At 36.5% G+C, this 16,553-nt stretch overlaps 5 protein-coding genes and 1 long non-coding RNA gene across 11 annotated transcripts; 3 read left to right on the top strand and 3 right to left on the bottom strand.

Moving 5' to 3' along the window:
* Positions 1 to 12: 12 nt before the first annotated feature.
* Positions 13 to 2,183, bottom strand: LOC6572084 (guanine nucleotide-binding protein-like 3 homolog). The gene is made up of 5 exons (XM_001998200.4): positions 2,081 to 2,183; positions 1,129 to 2,020; positions 792 to 1,054; positions 329 to 727; positions 13 to 264 (listed from the first exon to the last, which is right to left on the bottom strand). The coding sequence occupies exons 1-5, from the start codon at positions 2,100 to 2,102 to the stop codon at positions 89 to 91; spliced, it is 1,752 nt and encodes a 583-aa protein (XP_001998236.1). The 5' UTR covers positions 2,103 to 2,183; the 3' UTR covers positions 13 to 88.
* A 57-nt stretch (positions 2,184 to 2,240) lies between these two features.
* LOC6572085 (30S ribosomal protein S11) lies at positions 2,241 to 3,243 on the top strand. The gene is made up of 5 exons (XM_001998201.4): positions 2,241 to 2,499; positions 2,571 to 2,701; positions 2,770 to 2,870; positions 2,934 to 2,999; positions 3,069 to 3,243. Exons 1-5 carry the CDS (start codon positions 2,303 to 2,305, stop codon positions 3,174 to 3,176), a joined length of 603 nt encoding a protein of 200 aa, XP_001998237.2. The 5' UTR covers positions 2,241 to 2,302; the 3' UTR covers positions 3,177 to 3,243.
* Positions 3,244 to 3,606: 363 nt separating this feature from the next.
* On the bottom strand, positions 3,607 to 9,660 carry LOC6572086 (kelch-like ECH-associated protein 1B). 3 transcript variants are annotated; one of them, XM_015166201.3, is made up of 6 exons: positions 9,588 to 9,660; positions 6,606 to 6,922; positions 6,277 to 6,534; positions 5,526 to 6,208; positions 5,262 to 5,467; positions 3,607 to 5,172 (listed from the first exon to the last, which is right to left on the bottom strand). In XM_015166201.3, the coding sequence occupies exons 2-6, from the start codon at positions 6,912 to 6,914 to the stop codon at positions 4,409 to 4,411; spliced, it is 2,220 nt and encodes a 739-aa protein (XP_015021687.1). In that variant the 5' UTR covers positions 6,915 to 6,922; positions 9,588 to 9,660; the 3' UTR covers positions 3,607 to 4,408. The 3 variants fall into 3 exon arrangements, with proteins under 3 accessions (XP_015021687.1, XP_015021686.1, XP_015021688.1); XM_015166200.3 differs by having other exon boundaries at positions 9,565 to 9,654; XM_015166202.3 differs by lacking the exon at positions 9,588 to 9,660 and having other exon boundaries at positions 6,277 to 6,552; positions 6,606 to 6,697.
* Positions 9,661 to 10,026: 366 nt separating this feature from the next.
* LOC6572087 (lysophospholipase-like protein 1) lies at positions 10,027 to 10,771 on the top strand. The gene has a single exon (XM_001998203.4). The coding sequence runs from the start codon at positions 10,027 to 10,029 to the stop codon at positions 10,723 to 10,725; it is 699 nt and encodes a 232-aa protein (XP_001998239.1). The 3' UTR covers positions 10,726 to 10,771.
* Positions 10,721 to 13,316, bottom strand: LOC26527366 (histone-lysine N-methyltransferase SETMAR). 3 transcript variants are annotated; one of them, XM_044007744.1, is made up of 4 exons: positions 13,020 to 13,316; positions 11,514 to 11,691; positions 10,995 to 11,096; positions 10,721 to 10,936 (listed from the first exon to the last, which is right to left on the bottom strand). In XM_044007744.1, exons 1-4 carry the CDS (start codon positions 13,065 to 13,067, stop codon positions 10,788 to 10,790), a joined length of 477 nt encoding a protein of 158 aa, XP_043863679.1. In that variant the 5' UTR covers positions 13,068 to 13,316; the 3' UTR covers positions 10,721 to 10,787. The 3 variants fall into 3 exon arrangements, with proteins under 3 accessions (XP_043863679.1, XP_015021690.1, XP_043863678.1); XM_015166204.3 differs by having other exon boundaries at positions 10,995 to 11,691; positions 13,020 to 13,304; XM_044007743.1 differs by lacking the exon at positions 13,020 to 13,316 and adding an exon at positions 11,767 to 11,869 and having other exon boundaries at positions 10,995 to 11,691.
* Positions 13,317 to 13,630: 314 nt separating this feature from the next.
* LOC26527554 lies at positions 13,631 to 16,543 on the top strand. Of its 2 annotated transcripts, none has more exons than XR_001449501.3 (3): positions 13,631 to 13,830; positions 16,186 to 16,401; positions 16,461 to 16,543. It is a non-coding gene; the product is annotated as an uncharacterized LOC26527554 (long non-coding RNA). The 2 variants fall into 2 exon arrangements; XR_001449502.3 differs by having other exon boundaries at positions 13,632 to 13,830; positions 16,186 to 16,389.
* The last annotated feature ends 10 nt before the right edge of the window (positions 16,544 to 16,553 follow it).

Raw genomic sequence — 16,553 nt, 5'->3', positions numbered from 1 at the left:
AAAAATTAAATGTATATGTATTTTATTTATTTCAACAGATAAAATATTATTTGATTATGACTTGTATAAAACAATTCTAATTGTACAATCATTCAATGTTGTAATCCTGGTCAAAATCGTATTTATCTGCATTAGATGATGATGCACTCAAGCTGAAGTTGTCCAAAACGTCAGTTATTTTTGAAATCTTTTTCTCGTTCCGTACATTTTTTTTCTTCTTCTTCTTCTGTAGCTCTTTTATATTTTTGTTAAGGGATTGATTTTCTGCAAATATTAAAACATGATTTTATTAAATAACGGCCAACAATTAGTTGTACAAACTAAATACCCTCAAGCAGTAGCACAGGATCTGGCTTTTCTTTTTTATCTTCCTCCAATTTTCTTTTACGACCTTTTGACGGTGGTTCGCTCTCAGTTATTACTGTAGGAGCCACCTCTGTATCTTCACGTGGCACTCTCAACTCAAGTGGACCTGTAGATGTTATCTCCATAATATCATCCGTCTTTTCGGGACACTGATTTAGTACATCGGTCTCCATCGATTCAAAGTTGTCTACGTCGAAATCTCGCGCGTCGGCATGCACAATCGAAGCACTTATGTGTACATTCGAATTCTCTATCACTTCAGGAGGTTGAGTACAGTATTTAATTTTTCCAGTGTTCCAGTCGTTCAGAACACTACGAGCAGCGGCCACAACATCCGGAACACCCTTCTTCAAGAATTTGCCTATGGATGGTGTGTGGACATTGAAATAAACCAGCCTGATAAAAACCTCTCCACATTTACTTACCCATTCTGGCTGCCTTCTTTGCGAAGAACTCCTCGAACGTGTCGTAGTTGGTAATGTCGTACATCTTACAGAAGTACTCCTTGCTGGCTCTCTTCAGAACGCTCTCGGCTATGCTAAACGGATCCTTGACGTCGCCCACACGCTGCGCGTTCTTCAACACAGCATGTGAATTTTGATTACCTTCACTGGCAATGCTTGTAAACACAATACCCGGACAGTCAATCAACTTAATTTTGGAATCCAGTTCAACTTCTTGCATGGCCCTAAACAATTTGTTAATTGTTATTCCAGTTTTACATTAATGTGTATTTACGATTCAGAGGCGGGGAATACCTACTTAGTGACACCAGGAGTACTTCCAACCATGCACGAACGTCCTCGGGTTAGCGAGTTTATGATGGAACTCTTGCCCACGTTGGGTATTCCAACAACTCCGACGCGAATCGAGGTTTTGATCCCCGCATTGCGACAATAGTTGGCAAGCATAGACATAAGCAATTCTGCTCCAATACAGACACCTCCCTGCATGGACTTTTCTGTCTTCATGTCGCGCAGCTTACGACGACCCAATCTTGAGGTCTGGTCTTGTGTGGAAGCCTTAAATGCAGTGACGGGTAAGCTCCGTCTAAAGTACTTGATCCAATTGTTCAGGTTTTCCCTTGGGACAAGGTCGGCTTTGTTCAAAATGAGCACCAGTCGCTTGTTCCCAGGGGCTGCGCGCACCGCTCGCTCAACTTCAGTGCACCGTGTGCCCAGGGGATCACGTGCATCGACCACTTCCAGAACGACGTCGGCATTCTCAATCACTTTTCGAAACTCCTTAAAGTACTGCTTCAACGACTGTTCCTTCGTGGCGGCGTTCTTATATACTTTTTCGTTCGAATTGCCCTCACCGGCGCTGTCTTCATGCATTATTCCGTGCACTGTGCCCCGCATATCGGCGTCTTCCACCATCGATTCCAGCGACTTGAATTTGTTCTTTTCGCGCTCAGCTTTTATCATTTCTCGCCGGGCCTGGCGTTCAGCTTCCTGTCGTTGCTTGGCCTCCTCCACTTCTTTGAGGATATCATCTTTGAACGGGCATATGTTTGGAATCTGTATTAGTTTCTGTTTCTTGCTGCCCTTCTTGGTATTCTTTTTTGCCTCACGACGCTCCTTACGGTTGTGTTCACGCACCTTTTTATCAATTTTGTGCTTGAGTTTGCCAGTCAAACGCTTTGATTTTTTCGCTAAAAGTATTCGTGATTAATAAGCTGAATATCATTAGTTATAAATAATTAATAACCAACTTTTTAGTCTTTTAAGAGCCATTTCAAGATATTTATCTGCGTCTCACTGCTGCATTCAAACACGTGAAAATAAATGTGCTTCTTCCATGTCCATATGGAGTTGCCATTCACAAAATAAACTTGTTGATGCTGACGCATTTTTCAACACTACCAAAGAAGTGTAGTGATGCCAGACTATTTGAACTCTAGTGATGTAATTGTTATTATATTTGTATATTCAAAATGTTTATGAAATCCTCAATTTTGGCTGGAATAAATTGTATTAAACAATGCACAATTTTATCGAAGAGTGCGTTAATACACACAAGCGTGATTTTGCGAAAAGCGGAAGACCGCAAGGAAATGCTGGCGTCACTGCCGGCTAAAGATGAGGGCACCGCTGGCGAGAAATCTGTCGACATCGACACGCTGTTCAACCGGTAAGCGAAGACACCACCTGCATAAGTTGATCAATTCACATGCCAAAACATTGTTATATTTATTGTAATAGACGGGCGAAATCCTTTCCTGATGCCACGACTGCCACCAAGCTCTTCAATGGCATTCCCTTCAACGAGCTGCCCATTTGTAACATACGGGTGTCCCCCAATAACACAATAATATCAGTGACGGACTATAAAGGCGAGTTTCGAATTAATTTTCTAAAAGGAGATGTCAAATTTATACTTTCATTGATACCGATACTGTAGGTGTGCCACGCCTAATACGATCTTGTGGAATCGAAGGATTCAAAAATACCAGAAAAGGAACGAATATAGCCGCACAGGCCACTGCGGTTACTATAGGCGCGGTAGGATTAATGATTCGATATTACTTTTTATTTGATTTCTAATATTATTGATTATTCTTTCAGAAAGCTGTTGAGCTTGGGTGGAAAACAATTCGAGTGAAAGTGCGTGGACTGGGACCCGGAAGAATGGTGAGTAATTGTAATTATATTGATGACATCGAAATCCTGTCCATTTATGCATATAATTTATTATTATAGTCGGCCATCAAAGGCCTGCAAATGGGCGGCTTAAATATTGTTTCCGTTACTGACAACACACCAGTATCCTGGAATCCACCACGACCTCGCAAGCAAAGAAGTCTTTAATTGCATGGAGATCCTGCTTAAAGTGTACAATACAAATAGATTAAAATAAAAATAATTGTATAACTCAGGTAAAAAGGTTAATTAATTACTCATGAAATGTGCTGTATTTTCCTCTAAGACGGATCAAGAGGAGATGTTATGAGGAATGCGATGCGAAAAATTTCCGCTTGGGATTATTTTTGTTGTTTATATTTGAGCATATGCATAGATTCATGTTAATATCATTAAGCTTCACTCATGCTAAAACTACAATATCCTTCATATCATTGATTTGAAACAAATTGCATGCTCTCCATTTTAGAAGTTTATGCTACTAGGCTCGGCAGATGGATCACTGTTGACCTAACATTATTTAACTATAAATCACATGGCCACAGATGCGAGCGTAATAAATTGGCACAATATAGAGTATTAGAAATAATACACAACGTTTCGAATAAATGTTCAATGTCTATTTGAAACTATTATTGATATTCATGTATAATAAAGGATATATAAATATACATTGATTAATTATTATTATAGCCGATAGTATGTGTTTGATTAGGACCTTTTGCCATGTACGCCGCATTACTGTGGTCTATTCCATATTATTTGATGCTAATATGAATTGTCCTGGTTTCAAACTAGTTTCTATACAACTATATTATACGGTATCTGATCACATTCGATTAGCACTTTGAACATAATGAAGGCAATTTATAACAAAAAATACTTTGTAGAGTAGTTTATCGATCACTTTGTCGATTAAGTGGCATCTGCCGCTTATTAAAAGTTGTACATATTTATTGCAAAATCATTTAGATATGCATATTTTTGAATTCTTTACATTTTTATCATTATCAGTAAATAACTATTTAAAGCTTACAGCATATTAATTACCATAGTAATATATTCTAATAGGTTTGTACAAGCTATTAAAGCACAATATCCATCATTCGATATTATGATCTTAGTTAATCTACTTAATTAGGCGTTAACTTATAAAAGGCATCTTATTATATTGCATATCCTCGTATGCTTACATCCATACAATCACCTACTATATATTTTGAATACAATGAGTTAAGTCATTAATGGTTCAATTATGAATTGCACACCTAGGCTACGTTTGTATGTTAACATGTTCGGCTGGAATGGTTAACGAAATGGAATATTAACTATATGTATGTGAACTATAGAAATTGGCTTATTTGGCTTCACAAAAACTCTTTCGGCTATCCTAATAATTGTCATGGCGTTGTGATCTTTTTATAGTGCCATTCCAAGCTCTTATTTATTATATTTTGCATGGCTATACACATTGGGATCAATATGCAGCGTCTCTGTGCATTGACTAAATTTGAGGGCAGACTCTTGTAATGGCTATCCGTAGGATCCCGATTCCTTAGGTTATCGTTAAACTGTCGAATGCTTGATATATAACGAGACTGTTTGGCAATTTCTTCAGCAAAATGTCTCATACTTAAGGCCGCCAAATCATTGTCACTCGGTTTCATGTTTGGCTCACAATTATGGCACCCGCCGGCTCCGTAGGATGCGTGAAACTGCATATTGGATGGAATGCCTGCAAAGGTTGGGCTTCTACCTCCAAAGGGATATTGAGAGGAGTCGTTCTGCCTTTCATCATTGCTGTCATCACGCTTGGGTATTACTGTTTCTTCGTAGTCCATAAATGTGGAGGCGCAGGAGGGCTGGTATATAACTGCGGAAGCGTGGCCAGAGCGACCAGAGTTTAATGGAGTGCCCTGTTCCCAAGTGTTCAAACGCGGATCGTAGACTTCTACAATTGACAAAAAGTTGTTGCCATCAAAGCCGCCAATCGCGTACAGCTTGCCATCGAGTGAGGTGAGCGAAAGAGCGCTCCGTGCGATTTGTATTGGCGCTACCATATCCCAAGTTTCGTTTTCCGTGTCATATCGCTCTACCGTAGCTAGCTGTCGAGTGCCATCAAATCCCCCCACGACGTAGATATACTGATTAATGGCAGCTACACCTGAAATGAATGAAATTCATTAATATTTCTTTAATATTCACAGTATAATTTACATTTGTTTTGTTATGTATATTCTAGAGTGATCTTACCTGCTCCACTGCGACCCGTTTGCAGAGGAGGTAAGTAGCTCCATTCGTTGTTTTCCGGATGATAGCATTCTACACTGGCCAAGCGCTCGTTGCCATCAAAGCCACCAATGGCGTAAAGCAGGCGATTGACAACCACAACGCCAACGCCTAAGCGCTTGGAATGCATGGGCTGGACGAGAGTCCACCGATCTTGGTCAGGATCATAGCTAAAACAAACAAATAAACACATTAGCTGCTATTTTGTGTGTGCTATAGGCCACATACTATTCAACAGTATTGTGGTATTCCATTCCTGCAGATCCACCAACGGCATACATTAGCTCGTCCATAACTGCCACCCCGACTCGATGACGCGGCACAGACATCGGAGAACAGGGCCGCCACGTCTCACTAATGGCGCTATATCGATCTACCCAGTCGGAGTCGTATGAAGAGCCAATGTTATTGTTTCGTCCGCCCACTGCGTAAAATCTGCCCTTAAGAAACGCCGCTCCCAGACCGGAACGTGGGATGCGCAGATTCGGTAAGGTGGTCCACGTCTTGTCATCTACATTGTACGCTTCCAATATATCCAAGGAATGACGGAAGAATCCGCCAGCGACGAATATCATGCGCGTCGTGTTGGGCGTACGCTCCTTCACGCCTGGGCACTTGTGTAATGTTAAGTCTTTGAAGATCTTGGCTAAATATTCGCGGCAGGCGGGAACCTTACGGAGCACGTCACAGTTTTTCATCTGCTCCTTAAGGAAGTTGGGCGTTAGAAACTGGCACCTCACAGCGCCAAGAATATGCTCCATTTTGGAATGGCGATTGTCCTCGTCGTATTTCACCCATTTCAGGACAGCATTGTATACATCGCGCTCCTCCTGCACGTTCAATTCGTCGCGCCTTATAAGCGCTATTAACTGATAGGCGGACAGCTGCAAAAACTCCTCTTCCTGGCACACCTATGATTCGTAAAAAGAGTACCACGGTTCAATAATTCTAATGGAATCGATTACCACTCGAAACATACTTGCATGAAGTGTCGCTCTATGAAATAGTTTGCTTTCTTCTGCAGCTCGCTGCAGCTGTGTTGTTCGGCGAAATTCGCAATGCCGATAGCATTGGTCGGGTCCAACTGCCGCTCCAGAAACGCACAGCACGCATCAATGACATTCTGCACCTGAAACATGGTTGCAGCAGGCAGAAGCTGACAGACGGTGACTTCTGTGACGCGTATTTGTCCAGTATACATAAAATAGAGAATGCGGGCCATTGCCGTCGGGCATACCTAGGAGAGTAGACCGTGCTGTTCATCCATTATAGTCATAAGCTTTAGCTGTGTAGCTAGACTTTACTTACCCCCTGGAGCTGCACACGCGACATCTCGGACTCCTTCAGTCCGCCAGTAAACATGGCTTTAAAATATGGAGATGCGGCAGAGAGAACCACCTTGTGTGCGGGAAAGAGCTCCTTCTTTACCTCGAGCACAACGTCTGTGAGCATCCCATGGGATCGCATCATGAACATCATCTTAAGCGCTTCCTTGGCGTAGTTTGACATGCAGAAGGTCATGTCATCGTCTGTCGCATCGTGGTCGTCTATTGCCCGAGCAGAGTCGAAACGACCGCATGGTGTTGAGAGGGAGCATCTGTCAGAGTCTTCGTTCATCTCTATGTCTGCAAGTAGAGAGGGTAGCCAGAAGCATGAGATCGGGTTATCTCCCACGTATGGCGTGTAATAATATGTATGTGTACGACGATCATGTGAAAATTCTACAAATTTTGCTATCCGAAAAAATACAAATTTAAAAGAAAAGCAGGAAAGCACCTCTAGTCTCTTTCTGACTAAATCTAGATTATTTGTGGTCAATCAAGTATATCCTTGAGCAGCAAAATGAGGTCATCCGATTTAGCTATGCGTGCTTGCTTGTCTGTCCGTATTGTTGTCTATCTGTCTGTCATCCTGTTTATCTCAGAACTTGTCTCTCTGTTTGTTTATATGAATGCAGCAGTATTCGTTTTGAATTTATACTCAAGTAAGTAAGCACAAATGCTTGCAGCATAGAGTGTTCCCATTGCTCATTTAACGATCGACTGCAACGATCCCTACCTGGTGCCAGGCTCAACATTTGAGCGCAGCTCAGGCCTTGAATGAAAGTCGCCCTATATAAAAGGCAGCAGCTGCAGCATTTCTTCAGTCGTCCAGTCCTGGTGGGGGTCAGTCGTGCAGTGTAGTCATCAATAAAAAAAATTTAAAAAACAAATAAGAAAGCTCTAGTCTAGTCCTTACTTCACATCCCAATATAAAAAAGCTGCATCCACCCGACTCGATTTTTCTACTTTGTGTATAATTCGGATTTGTAGCTCGACCGCGTTGTCGTTCTAAACAGAAAATTTGGCGATAAGACCAGTCAGCGCTACCCCAGGTGTGCACAAAGTCCAAATAAACGAAAAAAATACCGAACAAAATTTTTGCTTCGTAGAATGAATCGTTTTTTACATTCTAAGATGACTCTAGATAGTAAGTAGACTCTAAAATATCACTATGATTTCATTTTGACTTTGTATACATTTAATTTACACTATGAATATCCCACATTGTTTTCAATTATATTTAATTTTATAACCTCTTCTGTTTGGGGGTTGTTCAGTGGGTTCATAACTGTAGTTCAGTGCGCAGTAGGGAAATGAAAACTATCACCACACGATTTCAAAGAGATCAGCTTAATGAGCTAGCACCTTCGACGTTGACTGATTGTGCGTACGCCGGAATTGAAGGGAACAAATTTCTGCAATGTCATCTTGTCAATAAATATCTACACAACTGGTAAAAGGTGATAGGTAGCAATGGAATGGATGGGGTACGTTTACAAGATACCTTCTAATTGTTAAATTTTAGATTATTATTATCTATTTATCAAATATGATACAATTAAAGTTTTTCAATTTTAGATTAGTCTAGAGAGATAATAAAAAAAGGGAAAGGCTTTTCAAAATCATATCTGACAGATTTGAATTGATTTTTTGTTGATAAGTCGGGATAACTATAGGGTATTAAATGTTCAAGCATATGTATATTAAAAGTAAAATGCAATGTCATGATTCAAAACGAAAAATGAACGTTAAACTTATATAGCAAAAACGATCATAAGTTGGAAGTCAACAAAATGATTAACAAAGTTGACTTTACTCAATTCTGTTAAATAGTTATGTATTTGTAAGTTTTAGAAAAAATTTTACAGGAAAACATAATATATATAATTACATATGTAAATACATATAATATACCGACACAAACAAGATATATCATAGCATTTACAGAATTTTGTTAGATATATTGGTCTTTGGGATATTCCAATTGTTTTGTTTTATTCGAAATCATTATAATGGAATGGTTTATTTAGTATTTATTGCTTATAGATCTTCAGAATTATGTACAATTACTAAATAGATTTATTAAAGACTAACCAATCTTATAATCCACAAAAGCCGTTTTCATAAATTTTAAAATTGTTATATTTTTATATACATATATATATTTAATTTAGCTACGTGCCGGAAATGCGGCTATATGTATTACAAACGCACATATAGCACACATACACACATACTAAAGTGACGCGCTATTAGAATGAGTCTGCATAAAATGCGCCTATCTTGAGCGCGAGGAGTTCCCTTCACGTTATCTCAATCAAATGTGCGATAAACACAAATACACACATAGTGGGAATGAAAGAGAGAGAGAAATAGTGTCAAATCATGCTGAGCAGGCACAAATGCACACATGTTCATTTGCATGCATACATGTGCGATATTTACATACACATACGTATGCATAAACAAATGCCTGAGATAAAAATAAATAGTACAGCGGAGAGCGAAACAACATTTGTTATTATTACTGTAAAGACGTTTCAATATGGAAATGTCCACATGAATGTACATTACAGCTGTAATTGCTGCAGGCTTGCCTAACCAACCGCCAACAACTTGTTGATTTTCTCAATTCGCTTGCGGATAATCTTGAACCCGTGAAATATTCTATGTGTCTGTTGTCTGTAATATTGGCGGAATTGTATTAATTTTTAATTATGCTGCCAACATAAATTCTGCGAATGTATTGCTATCACGTGTACAAAAATTGTTTAATTTCGTTATGTGTATCAAACAGCTGATAAATTAGTCAATAAGATGGTAACTTTTGCCTCATTATTTCCAATGATTTAGTGCACATCAAAGCTTTTTTATTTTGAATTGATTGTAAAATGTTCAAATAATAAATCACACTGAAAATAATATACTCTTTTGCATTTAATTACATTTTATTTATAAATAATAATACCGTTTGTTATTATTCGTCTGCAACACTCACGACCACAACTCGACGCAAGTTTCAACTAACATTTCAGAGTGACCATATAATCCAAAATACCATATGGGTATTCCTCGAATTTTATTTTATTTTTTATAAATGTTTTTAACTCAAAATTGCGTTATATTTTCATATTTGTCAGTTAAAGCATATTTAAAAAATCAACAAATTATTTTAAAATGCTCCCACATTCCAAATCACATTTCAATTTCTTGTACCTATTATATATTAATGATAAAATGGCTCAAGATTAAAGGCTCTGGTTTTTCAGTATTTTATTAATACAAATTATAAGCATATTCGTATTTTATAGAAATAGTCATACCTTATTTTTCCTTGTGATCTTATCAATGTGCATAATACTTTTCAGCGCATAGCATATTAAGATATTTGTATTTACAAGTTTATTATGGCGGCATCATCTATACGAAAACACAGCGCATCTGTGATATTTTTCCATGGCTCCGGTGATACCGGACCGAATCTAATAGAATGGGTCCGCTTCTTACTTGGCCGAGATTTTGACCTTTCGCACATCAAATTGATATACCCAACAGCTCCAACGCAAAAGTATACTCCATTAAATGGGCAGCTTTCCACAGTTTGGTTCGATCGACGATCAGTGAATATTGCAGCTCAAGAGAGCCGAAAGAGCATGGCCCAGAGTTATGAGATTGTGAATAAGCTAATCCAGGATGAAGTAGACCTTGGCATACCGCTGAATCGCATAATTGTAGGTGGGTTTTCAATGGGCGGGGCCTTAGCTTTACACGCCGGTTACCATCTGAATACTGGTCTGGCAGGAGTATTTGCGCACTCATCTTTCCTTAATCGCAAGTCGATAGTCTACGAATCTCTGGAAAGCCAAAAACCAACACAAAGTACACTGCCGGAACTTCGTATGTACCACGGTGAGCGCGATACATTGGTTCCTCTGGAATGGGGGCTTGAGACATTTGAGTCCCTGCAAAAATTGGGTGTAACTGGCACATTTACGCCTCTAAAGAACACACTGCACGAACTGAAAAGAAGCTCTCTTCTCGACCTACAGGAATGGATAGCTAAAAAGCTTCCGCCCTTAAGTACTGAAATTGCCAATAAACTTTGATGAAATGTAGTTCCCATTTATCTGGAATAAATGTTGTGAAATGGTATAAGTTGATTTTAATTCTAAATTTGTGTATTTGGAATGAATCCGTTGCAATGGGTGGAACCGCATAGACAAGGTTTTCCATTGAGCATTCCATTATAATTGTCTCCCCCAGCATAGTGAAAACATAATTCTTCATTGGCCAATATATCACGTTTAGCAAAGATCCCTAAAACAGATTCAAGCAAATATTAAAAATTTAATTAGCCGGCAGACTAATCTCTCACCAATTTTCGGTATGGGGCAGTTGGTTCGTACAGGTAAAATCTTGCAATTAGGTTGACAGCTATGGTTTAGATAGCGACCTATATTTCCACGTTTAGAGGGATCTACAATCGTAATTAATCTTGTCTTAGAATGCTCATAAAGGCATAAAATGTAATTCATTTGACAATTTTCATCAATAATTTGTATGCGCTTTTGAGCTTCTGATAGAGTCAAAAGCTCCCCTGCATATTCACAGATGAAAGCCCCACTAGGGATATATGCGGTCGTACGTAAGCCCTTCGATTTGTATAATGGCGATTCAAAAACCTCTAGTTTTTGGCGTGGTCCGTACTGCACTCGACGATTCAGACATTTGCTAATTTGGCATTCGCAGAGTTCGTTGCACTCAAGTATAGATCGAAATTGTTGACTTTCATTTGGAATGACCACCAATTCGCCCTTCACACGCATGTATTTCAGTCCGCCCTTGTGACAAAAATCAATGTTATTGCAGCAATTGTTGTTGTTTGAGCATTTACATGATAATGTCAGATGAGAATTGTAGTCATCCTGTAGGTGTCTGAACTCGAGACTCCCGTCGTCAGGCATGAGTACATTTTCTAAAATATACTCCACATTTTCCATATGATCGTAATTATCTTCAATTTCAATTAATGTTGACATCGATTTCATCTGCTGCATTTGGCTTGATTTCCTCTATTTTCAATACATGAAATACAAAGTTGCATGCATCGATATATCGATATATAAACGAATTAGTTTTAATCATACCTGCAAGCAAGATGTCTTTAAGCGGTTACACAAATAAATTTTGAATTCATTAATAAATAAAACAGAGCCTTTTTGATTTTTTTTTTAAATTTCTTTCTCATTATATTTTGAGTTTGATATAATTGAAGACCGATTTTTAATTATATACTAGATACAATTTTTTATTAAGATTAAAGAACGAGAACACTTTAATATTTATGATTCGGAAATCATTTTAGCTGAGTTTGTATATCATTATTTTTAAAAATATTTGTTGGAAAAAGAAAAAAAAAATGCGTTTACTCAAAAGATCGAATAAATGTCCTGTACTTCATTTAAAGTTACATCTTTAATCAAGAAAGTCTGTTCTATAAGTAGTACCAGAAAAGGAGTTATTCTGCGAGATATGCTAAGATAACATAATTACAAATATATAAAAAGATATTTCTGTTATTTATGACAGACAAATGCAGATACCTAGACCAAATTTTGGTTGGTTAAGTTTAAGTTGAGAAAGAAAGGTTACTTTAATTAATTAATTAATAATAGCCATACAAGACGAAAATTATATTTTAATTTTCTGTAAAATGGAGTGTTTCAAGGTTTTAAATACCGTTAATTTTGTTATGATTCATCTGTCATCAATGAACACAAATTTGCAACCAATAAAATCGATAATAAAAAACCTATTTGTGGCCATCGATTTGTTCAACATCTACCAGGCACTCATAAAGCTGTAGTTGTATGCAAGTACATACAAATAAGGCTCAAAGCATTAACTTCCCATAGCCGTTCCATCGCTCAACGATTCCCACCATTTTCATAGCATTCGCAGGCGCAGCACTTACACCTTACATATACAGAAATACGCGCGTGTGTGTGGTATATACATACACATATACAAATACACATAGTACCCGAATTGTTAGACTCCTTCGTCTATACAAATTACACTATACAACAGAGTTTTGGAGTTAATTGATTTGCAATACAACACACACGTCCAGCATTTAGTACATTATTCTAAACACAATTTTTTGTATTGAACTGTGTAAACTATTTTTAAGGAAAAGTTTCAACACTTTTTTCAAGTGTCAATCTATTAAAAAAAAATATAAATAATAATAAATACTCAATTCTCAGATATTTGACCATATCGTTAATAAATTGCAATTTGAATAAACATGTGTTTGCAATAGAACAAAATTGAGTTTTTACCATTTGTCAAAATCGTGGTGGTGGTGGTGTCCGAGATGGTAAATAAATTAACTTACCACAGTTGGTACTTCAAGTTTCAAACCCACTTGTGCCTTGTCCTTCATTTATAGTTGGCGTTCTTTGTTTCATTTGAAACAGTCTGGCAGCACTCACACTGGTAGCAAACGCAATTCATGTATTTAATTGTGTGTACCGAAACACAATCCACATCTACATTGTACCAAAACTATGTGTATGTAGTACTTTTTGTTTATTCTCTACTTATCTCTACTTATCTACTTATGTATATGCTTGGTAATTAATAATAATTTGTAACATTTTCATCATAAATAGTATATAGAAAAAATTGATATGTATATGTATAAAATTAACAAACAAATAGGACAAGTTTAGCTAGGTAGTTGAGTTTATACATATATAAATTAGTTTTGACATGTACCATACAAATATACTTACTGTGCATAAATTTGTACAGTTAATATACAAAATCAAAACAATTATTTGTGAGTATCTTAACTCGCCTGAGTCAACCTTCTATTATTATGCCATGCCTCCGATCACTAAACCGTACTACATATGCGAATGTATGCATATATGTATACATGTGAGTATGCATACATACCGCCATCTCTCTCACAAAACGCCGAGTAGCTACCAGACAGTTTTCGGTGTCAGTGTCTCCACATCCTCAGGCGTGGTGCGTTGTGTTTTGTTGCGAGAGTGCACGAAGTTGGAATATACATACACGCTTTACGTTTGTACGTTCGCTGAGTTCTTCCAAAAAACGCAGCTGCTAATTTACTTAACTTCAATTAAGTTTAAATAACTCAAGATGTGCAAATGCTTAGCCGGAAACGTTGCATGCTGGTAAGTTTAATTTAATACAAATGTTTTGCAAATTGCTCTGTTTAGTATGTATGTATATACATATGTATGTACGTGCATTCATGAATACAAAACGTCTGCGTACTTGGATATTTGTATGTAACGCATTATTCTAGAGAGCATGCATAGACGAATCTCTGTACATGCATAATATACATAAACATACATATGTATGTACTTTAATGTAGCAAATAAATACATCATACATGTACAGTAACAAACATATACTTTAATATTTGTAAAGTGAATTAAAAATTTTATGATCGTAGTGTGTATTGCGTTTTATTTATTATTAATGATTTAAGTATTTTGTTTAATTTGGATTAAACATCTCTTTCCTGTAGATATGTGTGCATGTGTGTTTGTCTGTCTTATACATCTGAAGTGTAAGTGTATAAGAAGACATTTATCATTGAGATAAGAATATGAACAGATATGTTTTTATATCCAGTTCTATATTCGGTATAATACAAGTGAGATGGTGAGACAGGTGTATTAAATGTTGACAGAAACCCATACATAGACACGTATCGTATGAATATTAGTAGCCTATATTTCTTAGGAGTAAGAATTAATGTTACAAGCTAAAATATATAATACATCAGAATTGTATGTATGTATATATTCGAATGGACCGGCGTCATTGGAAGCATTATTGCTATAATACCAGTGATGGGAGCAATTACAGATTGTAAATATACAGAGAACGATCAACAATTCAAAGGGTAGCGCTAAATCTTCAAAAATTATACAAATATCAGTATTAAAGTTGGCGCTTGAGTGTGTTCTTGAACCGTATATGCTCGTTCTGAATCATGAGCGAGTATTATGCAGTCGGTTGTGATTGCAATGTATTTCTATCATGTATAATTTTCTTAATAATTAAATTCGTAATAGCATTACTCGTTACAGTTGTTTTTCTTTCCATATTATCTTGCTTGTTGTATATTTGAATATGAATTATATGTAGAAACTTCATAGGTTAACTACTTGTAATTATGATAAATATTATCAAAAATATATACTATAGTTGTGTTGAATAAATTAGCTGATTGTTTTTATCAAAGTAAATCTGACATTTTATAAATGAGTATAAATGCTAATGTTATTAGCTTATTAGCCTACTAAACTTTTGATGATCGGCCAATGTTGTAATGTTCATACCACGCTAAATTCAAATGGAAATTTGGAACACTGTGGTTGTTTATATAATTAAAATAGAAAATTATTCATCGCACAGAAATTGCTAATCCGGTTTCATGACAATACAACATTATTGCAGGAGAGTAAATATGGGCTAACTATGAATACATACATACATATATTATATATACTAATTGCCAGAGTACTGTCACCCTCGTTTCTCACAGTTATATTTGTATGTATACATACACTATGCTTTGGTATCTCTATTACAAATGCGTATTGCGTATTCGCTTGGCTCCAGCTCGTCTCGGCTCCACTCAGGCGAGACAGCATAATGATGTTTTACTATTTGTGCTGCTATCCTTCGTGGTAGCACACACCCAGGATAATATTCAGTTGGCCGACAGCTGGGCACCAATTTGACATTTTTATGCATAAGCGCCCAGGAAACAACAAGCTCGCGTGCCCAAGGGTAGAATTTACTGTATATCATTTCTAGTTTTATATCACCCACATTCTTTATTTATTTTATTTTGTTTGCCACAGAGTGCGTAATTTATAGAAGTCCCCGCCGACGACCTCATAAAGTAGATAGATATGTAAATTGCTTATCAGGATCAAAACTCATGAAGGCATGCCCTGTTACTTTATAATCAAAAAATTAAACTTATAATTTGTCTTTGTAGAATTATAGTAATAATTGAAAAACAGGGGGAATAATTATTAATTAATTCGTTACTCTCCATAGCAATTTATATCTTATAAATGGGCGAAATTCAATTTATTTTTCCTTAGTATAAATCAATAGTATATAAAAATTATAAAAAAATTATATTAATTATTATAATTCAATATATTATTATATTATATATTTATTATAAAAGACTAAAATTGAAATTTTAATTAGTCTATTCTTTGATAGCTCAATGCAAATAACGAAGTACGAAAGTATAAAATATTTAGAAAATCATCGCCATAATTATTAGGTCAAGGATGACTTAATTTAGAATTCGAATAAGCAGGTTATGAATGGATTCACTCATACATATATGTAAACATGAGAGTTATTGTATAAATATATATATTGATATACATAATGATGATTACATAATTTTAAAATTTACACGTTAAACAAATATTTAACATATTCTCCAGCTGATCGATTCATATTTATCTCCTCCTTATTTTCAGCTGCTTCAGCTGCGCACTTAGCATGCTGCTGTCGATAATCAGTGCATTCTTTGTGGTCATTGTTATTGTTGGATTGCTGGTGTATTTCTTTTACTACCATGAGCAGGATGATCATGATGTCAACAAGATTAAAAATGACCTTCAAGACGGGTTTAAAAACACGTACGACAAGATTAAAAATGGCCTAAATTAATAATTTAAGAGGTATTTATGATGGTAATAGTTTTATTTCACCTATTATATATTTACGTTTCTGAAAAATCTTTTACTTCTAGTGCCAAGCAGTTTTAAAAATGGCCTTCAATAATCAAACTTTTACGGAATGTGTTTCCTTTTCAAACCGACCACCATAATGACCTAAAAACGCA

The sequence above is a fragment of the Drosophila mojavensis genome, unplaced genomic scaffold (assembly GCF_018153725.1).
Source record: "Drosophila mojavensis isolate 15081-1352.22 unplaced genomic scaffold, ASM1815372v1 contig_19, whole genome shotgun sequence".
In the NCBI taxonomy this organism is placed as follows: Eukaryota; Metazoa; Arthropoda; class Insecta; order Diptera; family Drosophilidae; genus Drosophila; species Drosophila mojavensis.
Note: the sequence above shows the minus strand (reverse complement) of the source record. Positions and strands in the feature narration are given on the sequence as shown.